At 52.5% G+C, this 20,481-nt stretch overlaps 8 protein-coding genes and 1 non-coding gene across 9 annotated transcripts; 6 read left to right on the plus strand and 3 right to left on the minus strand.

The window, feature by feature from the left end:
• Positions 1 to 275: 275 nt before the first annotated feature.
• Positions 276 to 2,258, plus strand: ASPBRDRAFT_39862 (putative ubiquinone biosynthesis monooxgenase (Coq6)). Its single transcript, XM_067624231.1, has 2 exons — positions 276 to 687; positions 744 to 2,258. The coding sequence occupies exons 1-2, from the start codon at positions 507 to 509 to the stop codon at positions 2,099 to 2,101; spliced, it is 1,539 nt and encodes a 512-aa protein (XP_067481925.1). The 5' UTR covers positions 276 to 506; the 3' UTR covers positions 2,102 to 2,258.
• A 287-nt stretch (positions 2,259 to 2,545) lies between these two features.
• On the minus strand, positions 2,546 to 4,462 carry ASPBRDRAFT_119964 (histidine--tRNA ligase; the record flags this gene model as incomplete). Its single annotated transcript, XM_067617306.1, has 2 exons — positions 2,546 to 2,827; positions 2,891 to 4,462. 2 exons carry the CDS (start codon positions 4,460 to 4,462, stop codon positions 2,546 to 2,548), a joined length of 1,854 nt encoding a protein of 617 aa, XP_067481926.1.
• A 186-nt stretch (positions 4,463 to 4,648) lies between these two features.
• On the plus strand, positions 4,649 to 4,753 carry ASPBRDRAFT_t66. Its single transcript has one exon. It is a non-coding gene; the product is annotated as a tRNA-Ser (tRNA).
• Positions 4,754 to 8,911: 4,158 nt separating this feature from the next.
• Positions 8,912 to 11,563, plus strand: creB (ubiquitin C-terminal hydrolase CreB; the record flags this gene model as incomplete). Its single annotated transcript, XM_067617203.1, has 4 exons — positions 8,912 to 8,947; positions 9,172 to 9,318; positions 9,389 to 9,402; positions 9,481 to 11,563. 4 exons carry the CDS (start codon positions 8,912 to 8,914, stop codon positions 11,561 to 11,563), a joined length of 2,280 nt encoding a protein of 759 aa, XP_067481927.1.
• A 753-nt stretch (positions 11,564 to 12,316) lies between these two features.
• ASPBRDRAFT_193386 (YOS1 family protein) lies at positions 12,317 to 13,161 on the minus strand (the record flags this gene model as incomplete). The annotated part of the gene is made up of 4 exons (XM_067620614.1): positions 12,317 to 12,369; positions 12,801 to 12,911; positions 12,988 to 13,047; positions 13,128 to 13,161. The coding sequence occupies 4 exons, from the start codon at positions 13,159 to 13,161 to the stop codon at positions 12,317 to 12,319; spliced, it is 258 nt and encodes an 85-aa protein (XP_067481928.1).
• Positions 13,162 to 13,347: 186 nt separating this feature from the next.
• Positions 13,348 to 15,331, plus strand: ASPBRDRAFT_146863 (dolichyl-P-Man:Man(7)GlcNAc(2)-PP-dolichol alpha-1,6-mannosyltransferase). Its single transcript, XM_067619262.1, has 3 exons — positions 13,348 to 13,412; positions 13,470 to 13,748; positions 13,810 to 15,331. Exons 1-3 carry the CDS (start codon positions 13,397 to 13,399, stop codon positions 15,228 to 15,230), a joined length of 1,716 nt encoding a protein of 571 aa, XP_067481929.1. The 5' UTR covers positions 13,348 to 13,396; the 3' UTR covers positions 15,231 to 15,331.
• A 588-nt stretch (positions 15,332 to 15,919) lies between these two features.
• ASPBRDRAFT_27691 (uncharacterized protein) lies at positions 15,920 to 16,514 on the plus strand (the record flags this gene model as incomplete). The annotated part of the gene is made up of 4 exons (XM_067622419.1): positions 15,920 to 15,922; positions 15,980 to 16,213; positions 16,289 to 16,448; positions 16,474 to 16,514. 4 exons carry the CDS (start codon positions 15,920 to 15,922, stop codon positions 16,512 to 16,514), a joined length of 438 nt encoding a protein of 145 aa, XP_067481930.1.
• Positions 16,515 to 16,582: 68 nt separating this feature from the next.
• Positions 16,583 to 18,471, minus strand: ASPBRDRAFT_39871 (dynactin subunit 2). The gene is made up of 4 exons (XM_067624232.1): positions 18,281 to 18,471; positions 18,146 to 18,205; positions 16,680 to 18,067; positions 16,583 to 16,615 (listed from the first exon to the last, which is right to left on the minus strand). The coding sequence occupies exons 1-3, from the start codon at positions 18,317 to 18,319 to the stop codon at positions 16,736 to 16,738; spliced, it is 1,431 nt and encodes a 476-aa protein (XP_067481931.1). The 5' UTR covers positions 18,320 to 18,471; the 3' UTR covers positions 16,583 to 16,615; positions 16,680 to 16,735.
• Positions 18,472 to 18,775: 304 nt separating this feature from the next.
• Positions 18,776 to 20,442, plus strand: ASPBRDRAFT_39873 (uncharacterized protein). The gene is made up of 4 exons (XM_067624233.1): positions 18,776 to 19,241; positions 19,297 to 19,338; positions 19,438 to 19,887; positions 19,946 to 20,442. The coding sequence occupies exons 1-4, from the start codon at positions 19,188 to 19,190 to the stop codon at positions 20,066 to 20,068; spliced, it is 669 nt and encodes a 222-aa protein (XP_067481932.1). The 5' UTR covers positions 18,776 to 19,187; the 3' UTR covers positions 20,069 to 20,442.
• Positions 20,443 to 20,481: the final 39 nt, after the last annotated feature.

Here is a 20,481-nt window from a genome sequence, read left to right on the forward strand (position 1 = left end):
AACGGTAGTATAGTATTAAAGTTGGAGAAAGGGAAAATTCAATTGAGTTGTAGGGCTGTGTCTGGTACTAATATACTTTTAAAGTTCTTCAGGGCTTTTAGTTCAGTTATCTTCTTCTGCTTTTAGGGGGTTTATTTGCCTCGGAATGGAATGGGTGCATTGTGGCGGAGTGAGTGCATGGTGGCAGTGGCAGTGAGAAGTGAGAGTGAGTGAGATTCGGAGAGTCAGGGGGGCATGCGATGAATGGCATGTTGCATTTGGATGGTATGCTTAGATGTGTATTTCTTGGGGTTGATTATTATGCAGGAGGCAAGTTAGTATTTGGGGGCGAAAATGTGTAGTTTCTTGGGTTGTTGTGTTGAATGTTCTTGTGATGGTGGTTGATAGAAGTGGTATGATGTTTGCTCTGTTTGCTTTTAGTATCTGGTGATGGCTTCACGTTCCTTTCCATTTCCGGCTTCCCTCTCTTTCTCTCTCCCCCGTTGTTCACTGCCCCATTCTTCATCATGCGTCCTCTCTCTCGGACGGCCCTCCGTCCCTACGTCTGTCCGTCTTGTCAATTGGGCCGTCTGCCTGCCCGCAGGAGATATGCCTCCCACTCGCCCTCCAATGCTGCGGCTCCCGAGATCTACGATGTCGTCTGCGTCGGCGGTGGTCCTGCCGGTCTAGGCCTGCTGGCTGCTCTCCGTATGCTCTTCCAACGTGCTACTTGCATCCAATTGGCTTCTGGCTGACTTTTTTAGGGGCGTCTCCTACCACCTCCAAGCTGAAAGTTGCCCTGGTTGAAACTCAAGACCTGAACAAAGCCCGCTCGTGGTCCCTCGATGCGCAGAACTACTCCAACCGCGTCAGCAGCCTGACTCCCTCCTCCGTCTCGTTCCTGAAGAAGATCGGCGCCTGGGATCACCTGGACACATCCCGCGCTCAGCCCTACCAGGAGATGCAAGTCTGGGATGGCGAAACCGGCTCGCGCATCTCCTTCGACTGGTCCATGGAGACCTCTCCGTTCGAAGACCTCCGCACCGTCGCGACCATGACCGAGAACGCCAACCTCGTTCGCGCCCTCCTCTCCCACATCGCCGCCTCCGGAGACGACAACCTCTCCCTCTTCTCCAACAGCACCGTCTCCTCCATCACCAATGGCTCCGATAACCCCGACGGCCCCGACCTCTCCGCCTGGCCCGTCCTCTCCATCACACCCACCAACACTACCGCCTCTCAACCACCCACCCGCATCGCCGCGCGCCTTCTCGTCGGCGCAGACGGCATCAACAGCCCTGTCCGGCGCTTCGCCGACATCGCCACAGACGGATGGGACTACAACCGCCACGGCATCGTCGCGAGCCTCTCCCTCGCCGACCTGGACCCTGCTCCCTTCCCTCTTGGAATGAGAACCGCCTACCAGCGCTTCCTCCCCTCCCTAGGCGGGCCCATCGCCCTGCTCCCCCTCCCCAACAACAACGCAACCCTAGTCTGGTCCACGACCGTCGAAAACGCCGCCTACCTCAAATCCCTCTCCCCGAAGGCCTTCATCTCCATGGTCAACGCCGCCTTCCGCCTCTCCATGACCGACCTCCAATACATGCTGCGCATGGAACGCCCCTCCTCCACCACAACCGAAAACCCCTACGAAGACGAACTCGCCTGGCGTCTCCAACACACCCCGCAGCCCACCCACCTCCCACCCATGGTCACAGGCGTCCAAGAAGGCAGCGTGGCCTCCTTCCCCCTCCGCTTCCGCCACGCCTCTACCTACGTCTCTCCCCGCGTGGCTCTGGTCGGCGACGCAGCACACGTCATCCACCCGCTCGCCGGGCAGGGCTTGAACCTGGGTCTTGGCGACGTGGCGTCCCTCGCGCAGACGATCGAGTACGCCGTGCACCACGGCATGGATGTGGGTGATTTGCTCACTCTTGAGCGGTACGCGTGGGATCGGTACGGCACGAATGCGAAGATCGGCGGTGCCTGCGATGTTCTGCATAAGTTGTATAATGTCCCTGGGAATGGACCTGTGGCGTGGGCGCGCAGTCTGGGGTTGGATGTTATCGACCGGGTGCCGTTTGTCAAGGGGTTGTTGATGAAGGGTGCCGAGGGGTGGTAGGTTGTTATTTATGTATCCATTATCATAAGGTAGGGATGGGTAAGGATGGTAGTAAGATATATGTATATTATCATTTTCTTTAGCATCTTTAGTCGTTTGTTCATGTGTATGATTACATGCCAGGGTATACTATCAATCTCATGCGCTATGTACTACATCAAATGAAATAGTTGTAGAGATAAATCTACAAGATAGTAGAGAGTATGAATAATCTCGCGTCAATTCGACTGCTATCTATATACTGTATACCAAGAGAATCAAAAGAGAGAAAGAAACTGAAAAAGGAATAAAAATAAAACCCTGGGTATTGTATTTTTGAAAAGAATCTTCGTTAATATTTTCTTTTTCCTTTCCCTCCCTTATACTTTCTTTTTGGTTCTCAAATCGCTCTAAACCAAAGCTCGAAAACCATCTAAGCCCCATAGTATAAATTGGTTGTTATCTCTATGCATCAACCTTCATCTCACCCAGCTGCTGCGCGACACCTTCGACACTCTCCCCGCGCTTCTTAGCCACCCGGGCCTTGACCTCCGCCGGCAGAGCAGTCAGATCAACCAGTACACCTTCTTTCTCGGGGTGGCCGTCCTCCAGACCCATTTCCTTGACGCGGACCTTGCCGGCCGCGAGCTCGTCCTCGCCCAGGATGACGGCGAAGGGGACGCCGCCTTGTTCGGCGGCCTTGAATTGTTGGGGAAGCTTGGGCTTGACCTTGTAGGAGAATTCGGCCTAGGGATCATTAGTATATACGTTTATGAGGGAAGGGGGGCAAGGGCAAATGGGGATGCTTACCTTCACACCGGCGTTCCACAGAGTCTGGCACACGCTCATCCGCTCCTTCAGCATACCGGTGAAGCCCTTACCACCAAAGGCCATGACGTAGGCATCGACCTCGCTGCTGCGGAGGGCCTCGGCGCTCTTCTCCCGCTCCAGACGGGCCTTGGTGATGGAGAAGATACGGTCCACACCGAAGGACACACCCACGCAGGGAATCTGGGCCTTGGGCAAGAACATGCCCACCAGGTTGTCGTAGCGACCTCCCGCGGCGACACTGCCCACGCCCAAGGTCGGGTCGTTGGAGCGGTCATCGTCTTCCAAGTTGCCGTTCTTGGACTTGCTCTTCTTGCCGGACTTCTGCACGTTCTGGGCCTCCGGTGCGGAGGACGCCACGGCGGGGGCGGAGCCCTCGGTGACGACCTCGTAGATCACACCGGTGTAGTAATCGAGACCACGAGCCAGACTCATGTCGAAGGAGATCTTGTCCAGCACACCGAATGCCTCGAGGTAATCCATGAGCAGACCCATATCTTCCAGACCGGCCTTGGCGGACTCGTTGGCAGTCAGGCCCTCATCCTTGAGGAGGCTATCCAGGAGTTCGCGACCACCCTTGTTCATAACGTATGTCTCGATCTTATCAGCCACGGCACCGTCCAGACCCTTCTCCTCGACCATCTCCTTGCGCACGTCCGCCCAGGGCATCTTGTCCAGCTTGTCGACGGCACTGGAAATCGGACGGATCTTCTCCTCGGGCACACCGCACACCTGGAACACACCGTCCAGGATCTTCCGGTGGTTGATCTTGATGTTATACCGACCGTTCCAGCCCAGCTCCTCGAAGACTTCGGTGACGATGCGCAGGATCTCGGCATCGGGGACCATGGGGTCGAAGGTACCGGCGATATCGAAATCGCACTGGTAGAATTCGCGCATGCGGCCCTTGCTCACGGCGGGCTGGTCGCGACGGTACACCTTGGCGATGTGGTAGCGCTTCATGCTGCGGACGTCCGGGTTCATGGCGAGCCAGCGGGCGAAGGGGACGGTGAGATCGTAACGAAGGGAGCAGATTTCTCCACCCTGGTCTTGGAGGTCGTAGATGAGCTTGGAGTCCTCGCCATACTTACCGGCGAGAATCTCGCGCAGCTCGAAGACGGGGGTGTCGAGAGCCGTACCGCCATGGCGCTTGAAGACATCGGCGATGGTGGAGAAGATGCGGTGGCGGAGGAGGGCGTCGGAGCCGGACCAATCCTTGGTACCCTTGGGGGTCTTGAGGTTGAAGGAGAGCTTGGATTCCTTTTCTTTGGGCATGGTGGAGAGCGGACGAGAGGGATGGGGAGGGAGAATAGAGGGAGGGGAGGAGGGAAAAGTCGAGTGGGAGAGGGAGATGTGGTAGTGGCGGTGGTGGGGGATGGTGGGGGCTTCGATCGCCTGGCGGATGTTTGGCCGCACGCTGGTTTGGTGCTGCTGAAGGCTGGTTCTGGTGCTGCTGGTGCTTCTGCAACTGCAACTGCTCGCTGGGGCCCGGGGACGCTCCGTCAGGGCTCGTCGGGCGGAGCGGAGGATGCGTGGTTGGAGTGAGGGGTGCATTCAAGGAATTGAGGTCGGATTCTCCCGCGCGAACCGGCGTTATAGACGGGCAGCCTTAAATTCAGGAGCAAGATGTTCGAAGGCAAAGTCGAAGTCGGCGAATCGGTGGTTGAGATTGTGAGTCAGAACACTATCTATGAAAGGTAACCTATGTATTACTATTAAGGATACTACTCTTACCAAATTGACACTTTGGCCGAGTGGTTTAAGGCGCAGGCCTGCTACTACCTTATCGTACTAGCTGTTTAGCCTGTGGGTTCGCCCGCCTGGGTTCGAGTCCCAGAGGTGTCGCATATCTCTTTTTGTTTTTGCCATCTCCGCATGACCAATATGGATTGATTATATCCTACCTATTCCTTCGACTTTTTCGTCTCATATACTCCGTAGCTGGTCTCTACTATCTATACTACGAAGCGTCATTTTGAACCTCCGCCATCCAGCTTAGCGCTGCGGATTGTTTCTCCGAGTCCAACGCCATAGCAGGTCGCCGGATCAGAACAACTCACTTACATACATGGCCGCTGGAATGCTGGCTAGATCTACACATTCCTGGTCCACATCTAGAACCTCGTGGCTTGCGAATAGATCGAGGCTGCAAGCAGCAGGCGAGATTCAGGTCCATCGTTGGCCTCGGGTCTATGATAACGCCCAGAGTTGTTGGTGGATATTAGAAAGGGGGCCATCTTATGCATTGTCCGCTATAAGGGTCAATCGCAAAATGACGCTTGGCCAGAGACAAGCTAGGCTGAGTCGTGGAGTTCTCATGCCAAGGAAGTATTAATAGTAGTTAGTTACAAGTAGTTAGAGCAGGAAATACTTTGTATCAGCAGTCGATACTGAAGGATTACCATTAAAAGAAGAATGTCCATCCGGCTCGGTAGATCACCGAATGGGGCATGCGACAGGTTTCCAGTCTTACACAGTTATACAACGTAGTTAGTCGCCTGGTTTGTTAGTCCCTTTGGAATGTCTTCTTAATCAGCTCGGATTCGGTCCCATTCCGCCATCCGACCGAGGACAAGAGCGAGGTGAAACCGAGCACAAAGCCACGGCCACTAACGACTAGTAGTACTACAGTCAAACCTGTCCGACTCCAATCCCCAGCCCCCCCCAGAACTGGTTTTCTACGCGCCATTCCAGCCAGCATCCCTGATCACGCCTGTTGTGGTCCTACCTATTCCACGATCTGCCCCCGTGTAGATTCAAGCACATGGATAGATACAGTACTAAGTACTAGTATCAACCCGCATGGACAGGGCGCTTATTGGCGGGGAGAGGCAGTGGCTTTGATGTGAGGCAGACAGGCGTATGGGGTGATTGTACAGTCTGGTATTTTGCACACCTGACGTCTGTAAGTTATGGTGTTTTCCGGATTTGAACAGGCACTCACTCACTCACTGCAGTGTGCACACCTTAATAGTTAATACCAACAGTAGCAAACCTACTTACTTTGGACTAGACTCCGGAGTAGACCGAGCGCGGTGGAAGGTTCCATTTAGACGCCCGCAGCTCTTAGTGCAGGCCCTAGTGCCCTATGCCCACCCAATGACGTTATGGCCTGTTCTCATGAATCTTCCCCAAAGGCCATTGATTTGTTGCAGGCTTGAAACCCAGATCCATGGTGCTTATCAATGGCACTTAATAAGCTAAGTAACCCGGGCTATGATGTTACCTGTTTAGTTAGTTAATTACCTGGCGCTTTATCGGGCTGAACGGCGCAGAAGCGGATGCCATCGGTTACGCCGTCAATAGTTAGTCTAGTAAACTTCGTAGTAATCATGGTTGACATTGCAAGGGCGGCTGGGTGGGCTGTTCCTCGACTTGACTTGCTTTATGGGGAGTTTTTTATGCACGCGTATAATTTATGGTTTCAACTGCCGAACTCGATACAATTTAACTTTACCATGGATGCGATGCAAGTGGCAGCTTGTTCCTTGACAGAATCGGAAACCGACACGAGTGTCACTGGAACGGAAAGGAAACCCAAACCCTGCTGCTTGTACTGTGTAAGGCACAATTACATCCGCTCCGTACAACGCCTCCGGTTTGTATGACGCTAGTATCTCAAATGCTGGGGTGGATGGGGTAAGTGGGGCATTACAAATTATGCGATTGGTCACAGGACACCCTCCTGATCCTTGAGTTTCCACGTGGTTCTGGTGTAGCGTGATACGGTATGTATGACATCGTACCTATCCATGTTCGTTTTTTGTGTACACTAACCGCTTACTAGGTGGTACTGATCTTATCTAATAATGGTATGGTCCCGACCGTACCCCAGAAAGAGGGAGGGGAAGAAAGGTACACCGTCGTAGGCAAAGAACGCAGATGACGATTGCATGTACGACAACTGGGAATGACAAAGTTAACATAGAATAAGAACTGGATCGGAATGCTCGATAGTCTCCTGACTCCGTCCCAGTGCCCCTGGTACCTCCCCGCCCCCCTTGGGAAAATAAATACCCCGGACACAAAAGGCGTTGCGATAACTTGCCAACATGAAGCCACCGCCAAGAACGCCGCCAGGCCAGACTGGTTGCTAAAATCACGCACTTTATCCCGTGTCCATGACCGCTCGATAGATAGACTGCTTAGATAGCAGTGCTGGTCGAATCCTAACCTCTTATCCCTCTTAACTATCATCAACACCAGTCATGGCTATTGTAAGATGCAGCGTATTCTGCTCAGTTGGGTTTCCATGCCTGCAGTGAAAGCATAGCCACCACCCCACACATCTCAACGCAACCTATGTGCGTTTCAAGGTAGTACCGGCCGCAGAAGGCTCGTGGAAGAGCTAGGCCATGCCAATGGGCTGGCAACAAATCAGAGCGGTGGTTTCCGACATCGACGCAACCGCACCTCACGACTCGTATCTTCCATATTACCCGATGGCCACTTGTTCTGTGCAAGCTTTCCTTGCCTTTCTTACACATCAATCTTCTGCACGGCTTATCTTCTCTTGTGTTTGTCATACGAGTGCTTGAGTAGGAGTAGACAAGAATAGACGGATTCTTGGCGTGTCGAATTGTTCCAATCTGTACTCCGTGTGTCAATGGTCCCTCGGAATTAAGAGTACTAACTGGCGGAGTTTACGGCGGAAGGGGAGAACCACCGGGTATGTGCCAGGCCAGTGGATCTGGCCTCAAATTTCCCCTCTCTTCGTCTGGTGTTGGTATTGCATTGCATCGGTGTAGAATGGTATGCTGTGGATGAACCTTAATATATGGAACTGTGACGTAGGAGTGTAATGAGCTGAACCAGCTTTAAGAGAAGCCACACTCGCTAGGATCAGGATAAGAGAGAGAGAGAGAGAAAGGGAAGGAGTCAAGTAATGACGGGGAACACAACATGGGGGCTGGTTCACGGATGTCTCCTTTGGGAAGATGCGTGGGAGGAGTTAAATCTTGAAAACCGCTGTAAATTACTGAAAGAAACCCAGGTCTGAGGTTTACCGGCGTGGAGTGAGATTCGAAGTTGTTTCTTTGCAATCACCACAGTTTGCGGGGGAAGAAGAGCCAACATCCATCTAGACTCGGACAACTATGGGAATCTGCTCCCGTCCCAACGATGGTTCAAAGTCTCTCCTCTCTTTCCTACTTTGTGACAGTAGCACCCGTCAAAAAGCTGAACCATCTTTCCCCTCCTCGAAGCGTTCTTCTCCAAAAGTCAAATCGGGCTTGCCCCCCCAACCGCTCGGGCCCGCGCACCCGCCCGTCATTACGTCCAAGAGAACCCCCATGTAATATTACCCAGGCAGATGTGAAATGGTGTATCCAGGATAGTATCCACTGTATCTGGTGTATCAAACTGTGTACTGTGTATGGCTCGAGGTTCCTGACTTGGGGAATAATCCGGCTACTAACAACGTCGTTCCCCTACTCCCGCCTCTTCTCTCCTCTGCCTCTCACTCATTCTCTCTCTCTTACTTCTCTTGTTCGCCTTCTTCCTCTCCTTCTCTGATCTTTCAATCTGCCTGCTCGTCTTGTTGCTTATCCCTTCCAACCCCCGTTGGTTTCAATTCGCCTGTGCCTTTTCCCCTCCGACCGCAGCGTTCTCCACCTTCGATTTCCGCCGCCCGTTCACGTTCCGCCCCATTCCTCGCTCACTCATCCAATATCCCCCCTCAAGCCCTTTCTCGAACGCTCATCGGACCCGCGGGTTTAGAAAACCTTATGCCGAGCATCTAGACGCTCTTCTTTTGATTCTTTGTCGCTGTCCCTCAGTTGTTCCCAACCATCCATCATATAGCCGACCGTTGCTCTCAACAAACCCTCTTATCTCTACTCGACTTCGCTTACTGGTTCCTGCCGTCGCATACCGGCTGGCCTGCCTGCGCGCCGTCTGAACGCTTCACATTCACTCCCTTTCGGTTCCGGTGTCGGCTACTGTGTCCCGCGAAAGCTACCAGATGAGGTTGAATACTAAGGTCTTTGAGACTTTGCGATAAACATGGGGTCTTTTCTGAGGAGTTTCCGGAGAGATGTGGTAAGTCCCCCGATTTGCCAACCTGGCCGCGCTTCGTTTGCCTCTCAGTGTGACCCGGCCTCCTGCGTCTTTGTGGCATATAAACCCTCCCGGTCATGTCGACAATCCTTACGGGAAACAGGAAAGGAGATGCCGCACGCCCCCAAGCTCACTGGAGAGCCAACCTGTCGTGCCTCCATTACCATTCGCCACAACTACCACAATGCTAACTGTGTTCTCTTCAGGGATCTTCCACTCCTTCGGTCGGGGCGACTCCCGCGAAGAAAGAACCCCAGCCGCTTCCGATGACCCCGCTGGAGAAGATGTTGCAGGAAATGGGCTCAGATTCGGTTCGACAAGACGGTAGCGACAAGTTTTTTGGCATGGAGAACGTGAGTTGGCCCTTTTTGCGTCCTATCCCCCGGTTCGTCGGAGTTACTAACATCGGCTTGTGTTATCTAGTACGGAAATACTTGGTGAGTGGCCAATCGGTACCAACGCAGTAGAGGGGAGTGACGCCATCCCAGAGTTGTCGCTAATCGACATTCGCGCAGTTACTGTAACTCAATCCTGCAATGTCTCTATTATTCAGTTCCCTTTCGCGAAGCCGTGCTCAATTATCCGACACGAACTCCGATAGAAAGCCTGGAGGCTGCGTTGGCGAAAAACCTTCGCTATCAGAACTTTGCCGCAAATCAGGAAGCCGAGGCACAAGCAGAGAGACAGAGGCTCGCCAACGCTCAGAGACCCGGCGCACCTCCCGCTCAGCCGCAGAAACCCGAGGATAAGGACTCGTCTGAGTACAAGAAGAAAATCGCCCTGCAGTCGCTGCCGTTATTAGAAACGAAAAACAATGCCGGCAGTTATGGAATGTCAGAGTCGCTCTTTACGTCACTCAAAGATATCTTCGAGTCGGTCGTTGCGAGCCAGTCCAGGATAGGTATCGTACGACCGCAGCATTTCCTGGACGTTCTTCGCCGTGAGAATGAGATGTTTCGGTCGGCCATGCATCAAGATGCTCACGAATTTTTGAATCTTGTGCTCAACGAAGTAGTCGCCAATGTAGAAGCAGAAGCGATGAAGCAGCCTATACCGAGCTTACCGCCAGCCGATACCATCGACTCCTCCCGGCAGTCGATCAGTTCGGGTTCCAAAACCCCAAACACAACGCGATGGGTGCACGAACTGTTTGAGGGCACCTTGACATCAGAGACACAGTGCTTGACGTGTGAGAATGTTTCTCAACGTGACGAGATTTTCCTGGATTTGTCGGTTGACCTGGAGCAGCACTCATCAGTCACTTCGTGCTTGAGGAAATTCTCAGCGGAAGAGATGCTCTGCGAGCGGAACAAGTTTCACTGCGATAACTGCGGTGGGCTCCAGGAGGCTGAGAAAAGGATGAAAATCAAGCGTCTCCCGCGAATTCTGGCACTGCACCTCAAGCGCTTCAAATATACGGAAGATTTGCAGCGACTGCAAAAGCTCTTTCATCGGGTCGTGTACCCCTATCATCTTCGTCTTTTCAATACGACAGACGATGCGGAGGATCCGGATCGCCTATACGAGTTATACGCCGTGGTGGTCCACATTGGGGGCGGTCCTTACCATGGGCATTATGTGTCTATCATTAAGACGCAAGATCGCGGATGGCTGCTCTTTGATGACGAAATGGTGGAGCCTGTTGACAAGAATTACGTGCGCAACTTCTTTGGTGATAAGCCCGGCTTAGCATGTGCCTACGTCCTATTCTACCAGGAGACCACATTGGAGGCTGTTCTGAAGGAGCAAGAAATGGAGAACATGGCTGCTAATGCGGCTGATGCGAGCGAAGCTGCTGTGAAACCAAATGGCTTCCCCCACCCCTCGGGATTGGCTCACGTTCATAGTGCCTCGCAGATCCCTGTGCAAGACGAGCCCCAACGACACACGGGCCTCCGACGAGCCCCCACCGCACCTCAGCTACCCACACACACAGAGCATACTGGTCCAGATATTGAGCCGTCAAGTCCCGCAGTAGCAACTCCACCTCCGGTTCCGCCAATACCTGAAACTGTCAACCAGCCTTTGAGCCCTAAGAAGAGTGACATTCAGTCTAAGAAGGAGCGGGCCAAAGAAGAAAAGGAGCGCAAAGCAGCGGAGAAGGAGTTGGAGAAGCAGCGTCGGAAAGAACAAGAAGCGAGGGTCAAGGAAAACCATCGACGCGAAGAAGCTGAACTAAAGGCTGCTCTAGAGGCCAGCAAAGCATCGAAAGCAGATGAGGATCGACGCAATCCTACAGAGAATGGAAAGGACGGCGATTCGAAGAGGTCCAGCAACGGTCTTAGCCGGTTGAAACGGGGCAGCAAGAGCTTCAGTCAACGCTTGGGCAAAGACAAAGAAAGCCGAGCTTCCTCGTCGTCCGGCCTGCCGTCAGTTCCTAGTGCCGAACCTTTAACGCCGAGCCCAGTGCCATTAGAGCCCGTCCAGCCGCTCTCCCAGCGGAGGACATCCCCACCAAAGGAATCGCACGTCGTTCATAAGTCCCTAGGCCAAGATGACGAGCCAGACGCTCTCAAGAGTCCCAAAGGCGATCGGGCCGGGCACGGGAAATGGCGGAGTTTCAGCATCCGAAAAAAGTCGTTCAGCATTCTTTCTTGAGGCCCCGCCTTTGGCCGATTGCTCCAAGCATGCATCTATTGTTCGTCTTTTGCACATAACATACGTGGACTTTTCGTACATATCTTTTCTTGATGTATCATCACATTTCTCTTCACGACCGGCTCCTTCATATGGCGATATTGCTCAGGGTGCGGGCATGTTGCCAGTGGATGCAAGGTTTGAAATGAGTCCGGTCCCTGTCTTATTTTTCACCCACGTTTTGGCTCTTGCCTGCATTGTGATGTCTTCGAACTTTGCTTCTGCATGTCGTTTTAGCCAACCATTGCTTCACTTGTTATTGCTATATATCTTCTTTGACTCTTTGATCATGTGATACCCGTGCCTGGGTCACACAGCTGGGCAAGTGAGGCGTTCGGTGAATGATGCGTTTTTCGGATTTTGGATTTTACAAATTATCTCAGGTTGTCGATTTTACCATTCAAAAATGGGTTGTGGAGAAATGAGGTTCGCGATGGGTTTCCAGAAAGAGACGGGCATCGTCAGTTGATGCCAGGAGCGAAACAGGGGACGCAGTTCTTCGTGTAGGAAGAGAGTGAAGCCGGAATCTGGACTGGTCATCCTGTCTGGTGTCTGGTCATGTTGAGCATTTCATCCTTCGGGTCCGTGGGATAGACCATATGTATCAACATTACGCGGTATATAGACCGATGCGAGTGCACGCATGTGATAGTAGCCCAACTATCAGCATTGAAAGCAGAAGGGTTCATCATCTGTCACCAGCTAGTAGCTACCTTAAGACTTGAGCCATGACGCAGACATATGAGTCTCGCCCTTTGCATTAGAGGCTAAACAATCGCCCCGTATCATTAGTACTCAAGAAAGGAAGCACTCATCCTTATTCTGTCCAATCAAATGTATCCATTTTCATCATACAAAGAACAGAATAAGAAGAGTAGAAAAAGAAAAGGTTGTCATACAAACACACCTTCTCTCTAAACCCCCCGGAACCGGAGCAAGAATTCCCAGCAAGTAGTAGTAGTAATCACGTATGTATGCGCTTATATCACAACTCCCCATCCCTTATCCCTTGATCTCCAGCTCAGCTTCCATCCCATTCTAACCCAAAATAAGCTCGTACACGATGATTATCGTATTAATCACAATAAGCGGTACTAAACATTCCCCCGCAGTTGGTTAGCTCATGTTTCTGTTTCCCTTCTTTGCTTCCGTCCACGCAACCAGGTGGGCATCAATGGAAATGAATCGGATGACATACTTCGCATAACAGTCCTCACACTCGCAATCAGATTAATAGTCTTCGCCTTAACGCTGGTGGTATCATAGGTTGCGCCGAAAGCTGGGTCGGCTTGTGTGCGGCCCCATCCGACTATTTTTTATTTAGTGAGTTATTCGTCCATCCATCTCATTGATTCCTTTATGGCAGAATTTAGGGGAGGGCGTACTTCTGGCTAGAAAGCGGTCTTCGGAGAGGACAGCGAGGGAGTTGATGAGGAGGATGATGACTGTGATTATGCGATTGGGTTAGTTTACTTGTTTGTCTTCTGTTGGATTGGACGTCACGGGAGTAATGGGTTATGCGCACCGTAAACGAGCTTCCCAAGACCGAAGAAGAACATCTTGGGTGGTGGAGGCGGAGGACTCTGGATTGAAGTGGTTCTTGAATTGGGAGGTGGTGGAAACGGAGATACTGAATGGAGATGGCGGAGGAGAGGCGGAGAAGCCGCGGCGGCAGTATCGCAGCATACGTAATTTTACCCGCTTTGGATGTTGTCCTTTTGAGTATACTCTTCTTGCTTGTTCTTCTTGTTGGATGTAATTTAGACAGACAAAGAAGGTGTTTACGGTATCATCATGGGGAGAGATGCTGGTAGGTGGTCACTAATCGTTCTCAATATTGTACGGTATACTGATCTACTCTTTCTAGTCTTCCTGCTTCTCCTCGCCGCAATCCCGGCCCTCGTTCTCCTCCATCTCGCCGCCGCTCCGTACACCAAGGTAGAGGAGTCGTTCCACATCCAGGCTATTCATGATATACTGTCCTCGGGGATTCCGACTCGCAATGTCTCTGAGATACTACGCGCAGAATATGATCATTTTGCCTTTCCTGGCGCTGTCCCTAGGACGTTCGTTGGCGCCGTGATGCTGTCTGGCCTGTCGCAGCCATTTATCTGGTTGAAGGCCAACATTGACAGACAATTCCTCGGTATGTTGCTTCTTTCTATCATGGTTTGAGCAGTGCTCTGACAATTGCAATCTCATCTCAGCACGGGCTATTCTGGGTCTCTTCAATGCTGCCTCATTGCTGGCATTTGCTTCTGGGTTGCGCCGCACTGCCGGCAAGACCACCGCAACCTGGTATCTACTCTTCCAAGCCAGCCAGTTCCACATCCTCTACTACGCATCGCGGACCCTGTCCAACATGTTCGCATTTGGCCTCACCACCCTGGCTCTGCGATATGTCCTTCCAGAGCCCGTGAGCCCTGCAGTATACAAGAAACGGGCCCGTCTCTCCCTCTACCTCATGACCGTTGCCGGCATCATCTTCCGCTCGGAACTGGCCATCTTTCTCGCAACCAACACCCTCTTCCTCTTCGCGACCCGCCGCATCACCATCCAGCGCGAGATCATCCCCGCCGGTATCCTCGGCCTGCTCGTTGGCCTCACCTCTACCGTCCTCGTGGACTCCTTCTTCTGGCAACAATTCCCCCTCTGGCCTGAACTCGCAGCCTTCAAATTCAATGTCATCTCGGGCCAAGCCTCCGCCTGGGGCACCCATCCCTGGCACTTCTACTTCACCAACGCTGTTCCCCGTCTCCTCCTCAACCCTCTAACCTACGCCGTGGGGATCCCACTCGCCCTCTTCCAGCCCTCCACCCGCGGCCTCGCAACCAACACCCTCATCCCTTCCCTGCTCTTCCTCGCCATCTACAGCGCCCAACCCCACAAAGAATGGCGCTTCGTCATCTACACCATCCCCGCACTCACCACCGCGGCCGCCCTCGGCGCATCATACATCTGGACTCATCGGACTAAATCCCTCCTCTACCGTCTCCTCTCCCTAGCGATGCTCGCATCCACCTTCGCCTCCTTCCTCCTCTCCACCTTTGTTCTCCTCCCCGCCTCGTCAGCAAACTATCCGGGTGCTCATGCCTTGAATACCCTCCATGCCTATGCCGAGAACACCACCTCTTCCACCGATTCTTCCTCGGGATCCATCTCCGTCTACCTAGGCAACCTCGCCTGCCAAACAGGCGTCACCCGCTTCCTCCAACACCCATCCACCTCCTCCCCTCTTTTCTCGGAGTCACTCACACCCTGGCACTACGACAAGACCGAAGACGAGACCACCAAGTCATCCCCCGCCTTCTGGTCACAATTCGACTACGCCCTCGTCGAACCTGGCGAAGAGACGGAGAAGATCCTCGCTGCGTCTGAGTCTGCGTCTGCATCTGGATCTTGGAAAGTCGTCGACACAGTCGATGGGTTCGCGGGGCTGAGGATTGTCCGGCCTGGTGATGAGGCTGTTGGCGCTGTGGAAGAGAAAATAATAGCGTATGTGCTTGGAGACAATGGAGTGAAATTGTTTGAAAAGGGGAGGGGAGTTGTGAGAGATGTGATTACGAGAGGGTGGTGGGTTGAGGTGAGGATGGAGCCGAAGATTAGAATTATGAGGAGAACTGGGTAGATATGTATGCTGAATACAGATCTATTGCATAAGTATAGATGAAGACACTACTACCCTTGTTGGATCGTTGCAGTAGTAATAGTAGTAGTAGTAGTAGCAGCAGTAATCGACTACTCCTTCTTTGAGATTACCAAGACAGAAAGAAAAGCCATGTCAAGCCGCAATCCTAGGATGATGATCTGGCGCTAGATACTAGTCTAAGGTAGAACACAGCAGGGAACTGCACAGTGTCACCAGATGAACTCAAGCAGGAACTAGTAGTAGTAGCAAGGTCCACGGTGCCAGCTGACTAGTCGTCTGCATCTATTCAGGCCCAACTCCCTCAGCTCGCCCGCCACCTGGGCTTTCGGAAAGAAACTTGACTGATGCCCTATTGAACTTATGTCCCCTCATTACACAAGAGCTATTTTCGAGCCCAGTGAGCCTTGAACGACATTGGGATGTTCTGCAACAGACGAGATGGCACACAGATCCAGATGTCATAGATCCATTTGGAAAGGGCTGTCGGACGATGCTGCAATAAAACATCCGAATATACGAGACAAAATCAAGGCAATGAGGAATGACCCGAACCGAAATCAGAAGCTTTTATGATCCACTAGCAAGATTGACTGGCCATAAATGGCTTCAGGATCGATCGCCCAGTTCCACCACAGCCTCCTTTGAATGGCTCAATTTCTTTTTTCAATATGGTGTGTTATGACGTCTCGTTTTTGAGCTGCCTTCAACCCTGAGCTGACTTGTAGTAGGATGTAGAGATTGGTTATGCCAGCCAAAATCCCGAACTTAGCTCCAAGGAGGAAGGGAATAGCTCTGAATTCGATGATAGCGTCGAAGGGGTGACGTTGCAAAGGCTGAGAAATGGTGCGAGAAGGCACTGGGACCAAGCTGCATGCGCGAACAAGATATTTGGGTGCAACGGCTCGCCGAGACATCTGAGTATGCTGATAGCCACAAGAAGGCGTTCAAAAATATGGCAGGAGGTAAGTTCCAAGGGTGTTCTTGCTTCCTTCAGTCAATGTCAGCTAACGTTTGCTTGTCACTTATCCAACCCGAAGACGAGTAAGTTACTGCAGAGGATGGGAGACATCGACCTGGAACGACATGGGGAAGTGCTGGTTCGCCTAGCGTCACTGGCCAGGGACGAGGACCAAGCTTTGCAATACCTCAAGAAAGCCCTGGAACTGAGCGCCAACAATAAAACAATAACGACGTACGGTATGCGCTAATCAAACGTTTTTAGTCTCGCAACTACAAAAAGGAGCTGGACGACCTGGCTTTTGAGGCACTGAAGCTGTGATTCAGATGGCCATCGAAGAGTGTCAGTGTCAGTGACAATGTCTCTTTTATAAGAAACGGTATAGCAGTGTTATGTGTTGTTATTGGTATGAATAGTCCGCTTAGCAAGTGGGATGAGTACTCAGTATTGACGAACTACATTTACAAAAGAGTTTGATTATATGCTTATCATCGTTCGCGTTTATTCTCCGACATATCTCCCCGATTTACGCACCCTGCCCCTCCAAGCGATCCAATCTAGCCTCCAGATCCCGGACCCAAGGTTCCACAAGCTCGATATTACTCTTCATGGCTGCTTCGCCCTGACCCATCTTCTCCTCGACGACCTGCAGACCCTCGCGCCACTGCTCGATCTCCCTTGCCATGTCGGCCTGTCGCTTCTCCAGCGTATCAAGTGACTCGGAGGCTTGCGCAGCACCTGCATGAATAGCGCGGAGGGAGCGGAGTCGCTCTAGCACGCTGGGAAGGATGGGATGGAGGGATTGAATTGTCGGGAGGGTAGCGTAGAGGGCCTGGATCTTGGTGGCTTGTTCGTCGCGCTGGGTAGCGGCCGGGTCGACCTCCGTGGCGGAGGAGGATGAGACGGACATGTCGGAGGGCTCGAGGGCGGCGGATGCGATGCGCGCGTTCTGTGCTGCTTTGGCGGCATCCACGGCGCGTTTGCGTGCGGATGCAAGGGCTTCTGTGTCTGCGGTGAGTTTGCGGACGCGAGTGGAGAGGGTCTCGAGATGCGGAGTGGTGACTGTGGTGGACGGGGGTGCGGAGCCCATTGTTGGCACGGCGGAGACGGGGTTCGGGCCGACTAGGATGTTCATGAGGGTGGTGAGGCGGGATGTGAGATGGTCGACGGCTGGGAGGACGGGCTGGAGTGCGGGTTCGGAGATTCCGTCGCTGACGAAGGGGTTGGATGAGCTGGAGATGCCCATGGCGGCTTCGATGAGGGCGAGTCGGCCGTCGAAGGCTGCGGCGTGGGCGAGGACGCCGGAAGATGGAGGTGTGGGTTCGGGTTGTGTGGTGGCATCTGCGTTCTGGGTGCTGGGGGCAGCGGTTTGAGACGTGGATTTGGTTGCGATCTTTTGTGCTAGGATTGCAGCTGCGGAGTGTGGCCCCGTGTTGTCGCTGCGGGAGGTATAGAGGTTGTCGAGGGCGCGGCTTAACTCGAGGACTCCGTCGTCTGCTTGCTCCTTTTCTTCTGCAGCTTCTGGTTCGGTTTCGGACTGACGAGCGGCCATCTCGTCTTTCAGTTCTTCCACTTCCCTTCGAAGGCGGGCGAGCTTCCTCTCTAGACTTTCATCTTCGCTGTCGCTGATGTCTTCTAGCTCCTCTGAGCCGTTCTCGTGTCGGCGCCGGCGACGGTTCTTGTTCTTATACGCCTTGCGCTTCATCGCAATACTGTCGGAGAAGTTGACATCGCGCGCGTCGACCGTAGCTCCTAAGAAGTGGGCGCGTGCCTCGTCTGCGTTGATACCCTGCCGGTCGATGTCGGAATTGGAGCCGGCATCGTCGTCTGCATTGGATGCGGTGCGGATAGTCGTAGTCTATGGGATGTAGTATCATGAATGAGCAGCTGGGGTCATTGAAAAGGGCCGATTCACGCGCCAGACGGGGTAGCTAACCGGAACGGTGGATGCTTCGTCGGTCAGATCGGGGGTCTCGTAGATATCGGGAGCGAGGTCCTGGCCCAAACAAACGATGTTAGTAGTCGGCAGATAGAGATGGGGCAGGAGGGAGGAATGATGGGCTTAACGTACCAGGTCGGGAAGACCAGCATACTTCCTATTGAAGGACATGGCCAATTGCTTTCCTAATAGCAAGCTAATTGCCGACTGGAGGCAAGGACAACCAGGGTATAATTACAGAAGCACAGCAGGAATTAGTAGAGTTGAAGCTGGATGGGTTTGGGGGGCTCCTCCGCGGGCGGGCACGTGAAAGGGGCATCATCATTTGTGGCCTGAGGCAGGGATGTATAGTCAAGAGTGTACCAGACTTTCAAGACGGGTACCTGACCATGTCTCAAAGTGTGTTTATCTCACACGGAATATAGACATAGTTAGTAGTGAACTTGATTGTGAAGTTTTATGCGTATCTTGAACTATTATGAGCATGGGGTTAGTTACTAGTTAATAGTTACATGTAGCAATTAGTCACTTGGATCTCCCAGTCGGTCAGCAAATACTCCGGCCCATTATTTACAGTTTGGAAATAAATAGTCCGCAACCGAGTGATCCATCGCACCATTTCAGCCAGACTGAAGGAGGGTCTACTATCACGGTGAACCATTGCACGCATACCAGTACTACCAGTACCACTTAGAACTGACTATCGCCAAATCAGCTTGAAATGGACGGTGGCACGTGTCAGATGCCTCGGCGGAAGTCACAATCCGGCGATGGAAATGGAAGGAGCCCATCACATGAATCCCCATCTGGTACTCCTGCAGCCATATAAGTAGTAAGATTGTCGGCGCTGCTCCACGCCCACTTTTCTCTTCCACTCTCACAGCTGAATCTCGTACGACCACTGTCCATTCCTCATCAATCGTCTTGCGATCAGACCAATTGTCGCTACAATCACCATCCCACTCATCCGTTCTTACCTATAATCGCATACTTTCAAGTCCCGTATCTTATCAATCTCACCCCTCATTGTACCATCACCATGGCTGCTCCCGCGGACATCAGCCTCAAGAACCTCAATGGAGAGTGGACAATGGTACATTGGTTCCTTTTTCTAGTATCGTAAGGTATATATTGACAACATATTCCAGGACAAAGCTCTCTCCGACCCCTCAGAGCCCATTCTCGAGCTGGTAAGTCCCACGACCCGTCCTTGTGGGCTCTAGAAGCCAACTATGCATACTACTCAACGCAACAACTCCCTTGCTAATATACGGCCATGGATGGATTAGCAAGGAATGGGCTGGCTCATGCGTAAAGCTCTCAGCGTCGCAACAGTAACCCTTTCCATCAAAGAGTATCCCGATGCGGCGGAACCAACTATCTGGCACATCGACATCGATCAGACTGTCACTGGTGGCATCAAAGGTACGACCGAGAGGCGTATTAGTGACAATAAGCATCGAGAGCATGAAGACCACATCTTCGGCCACATTAAGGGTCGGTCACGGTTCTTCCGGGGTTCGAAGGGCGAGGACGGAAAGGTGCGCCCTTATACAGAATTCGAAACCAAGATCGACGAACCCCAAGTCTACAAATTCCTTAGAGGCGAGGTTCTAGCCGACGGAAGTGCATGTGAGGGCTTTGTCGTTGACGCGACGGGCGAAGAATTCGGCGAGGGAGAGGGGCTCTGGTATATCAGCTCTGTGGAGAACCTGGACAACGGCTGGACTGCCGAACAGGTTCGTGGTCTTCTGTAATATTTCCTCTTTCAACGTTTGCTGATGCAAGAACAAACAGGTCTGGGGCTTCGAGATCATTGATGGCAAGCGCTATTACACTCGCCGTGTCGCTGTTGTCAAGGGCAAAACCTACAAGCTGGCCCGGCTAGTCTACAGCTTCATCAAGCCACGGACTGAGTAATGGCATCCTACGTGTGATGCTCTCTACGGAACTGCTACGCCCAATTGGGAGGATGTATGTTTAGACAGGGTAGTGACCGCCCTAACACTAATTCCCTAGAGACAGGGCTCCATTGCAAGACATGCCTGCAGTTATGCTGTCCGCACTAGTTTTGACTAGGGATGTCCCGCGAAATGAAATATTATTATGTCCCTAGAAAGCACCAAGTTTCAATACCCTAGCCTTTCCGTTTCCGTAAAGCATCCGCACATGTATGACAATCCTGAATCGTAAAGCACATGTTGACTCACACGTCCATTTGCCTCGATCAAGACGCCACAACATTGAATGAGGAAATATTATTCGAATCCGCGAGAGAGAGAGAGAGAGAGAGAGAGAGAGAGAGAGAGAGAGAGAGAGAGAGAGAGAGAGAG

The sequence above is a fragment of the Aspergillus brasiliensis genome (assembly GCF_001889945.1).
Source record: "Aspergillus brasiliensis CBS 101740 unplaced genomic scaffold ASPBRscaffold_3, whole genome shotgun sequence".
NCBI lineage: Eukaryota > Fungi > Ascomycota > Eurotiomycetes > Eurotiales > Aspergillaceae > Aspergillus > Aspergillus brasiliensis.

What these genes read in the sequence shown, in the direction of transcription:
- ASPBRDRAFT_39873 (XM_067624233.1), top strand. Translation starts at nt 19,188, where the DNA reads ATGGCTGCTCCCGCGGACATCAGCCTCAAGAACCTCAATGGAGAGTGG. An exon ending in TCAATGGAGAGTGGACAATG is followed by an intron (nt 19,242 to 19,296) that starts GTACATTGGTTC and finishes AACATATTCCAG; the next exon opens with GACAAAGCTCTCTCCGACCC. An exon ending in ACGGCTGGACTGCCGAACAG is followed by an intron (nt 19,888 to 19,945) that starts GTTCGTGGTCTT and finishes AAGAACAAACAG; the next exon opens with GTCTGGGGCTTCGAGATCAT.
- ASPBRDRAFT_39862 (XM_067624231.1), top strand. Translation starts at nt 507, where the DNA reads ATGCGTCCTCTCTCTCGGACGGCCCTCCGTCCCTACGTCTGTCCGTCT. An exon ending in AGGCCTGCTGGCTGCTCTCC is followed by an intron (nt 688 to 743) that starts GTATGCTCTTCC and finishes TGACTTTTTTAG; the next exon opens with GGGCGTCTCCTACCACCTCC.
- ASPBRDRAFT_39871 (XM_067624232.1), bottom strand. Translation starts at nt 18,319, where the DNA reads ATGTCCTTCAATAGGAAGTATGCTGGTCTTCCCGACCTG. An exon ending in ATGCTGGTCTTCCCGACCTG is followed by an intron (nt 18,206 to 18,280) that starts GTACGTTAAGCC and finishes TGTTTGGGCCAG; the next exon opens with GACCTCGCTCCCGATATCTA. An exon ending in ACGAAGCATCCACCGTTCCG is followed by an intron (nt 18,068 to 18,145) that starts GTTAGCTACCCC and finishes TACATCCCATAG; the next exon opens with ACTACGACTATCCGCACCGC.
- ASPBRDRAFT_146863 (XM_067619262.1), top strand. An exon ending in CATTGACAGACAATTCCTCG is followed by an intron (nt 13,749 to 13,809) that starts GTATGTTGCTTC and finishes ATCTCATCTCAG; the next exon opens with CACGGGCTATTCTGGGTCTC.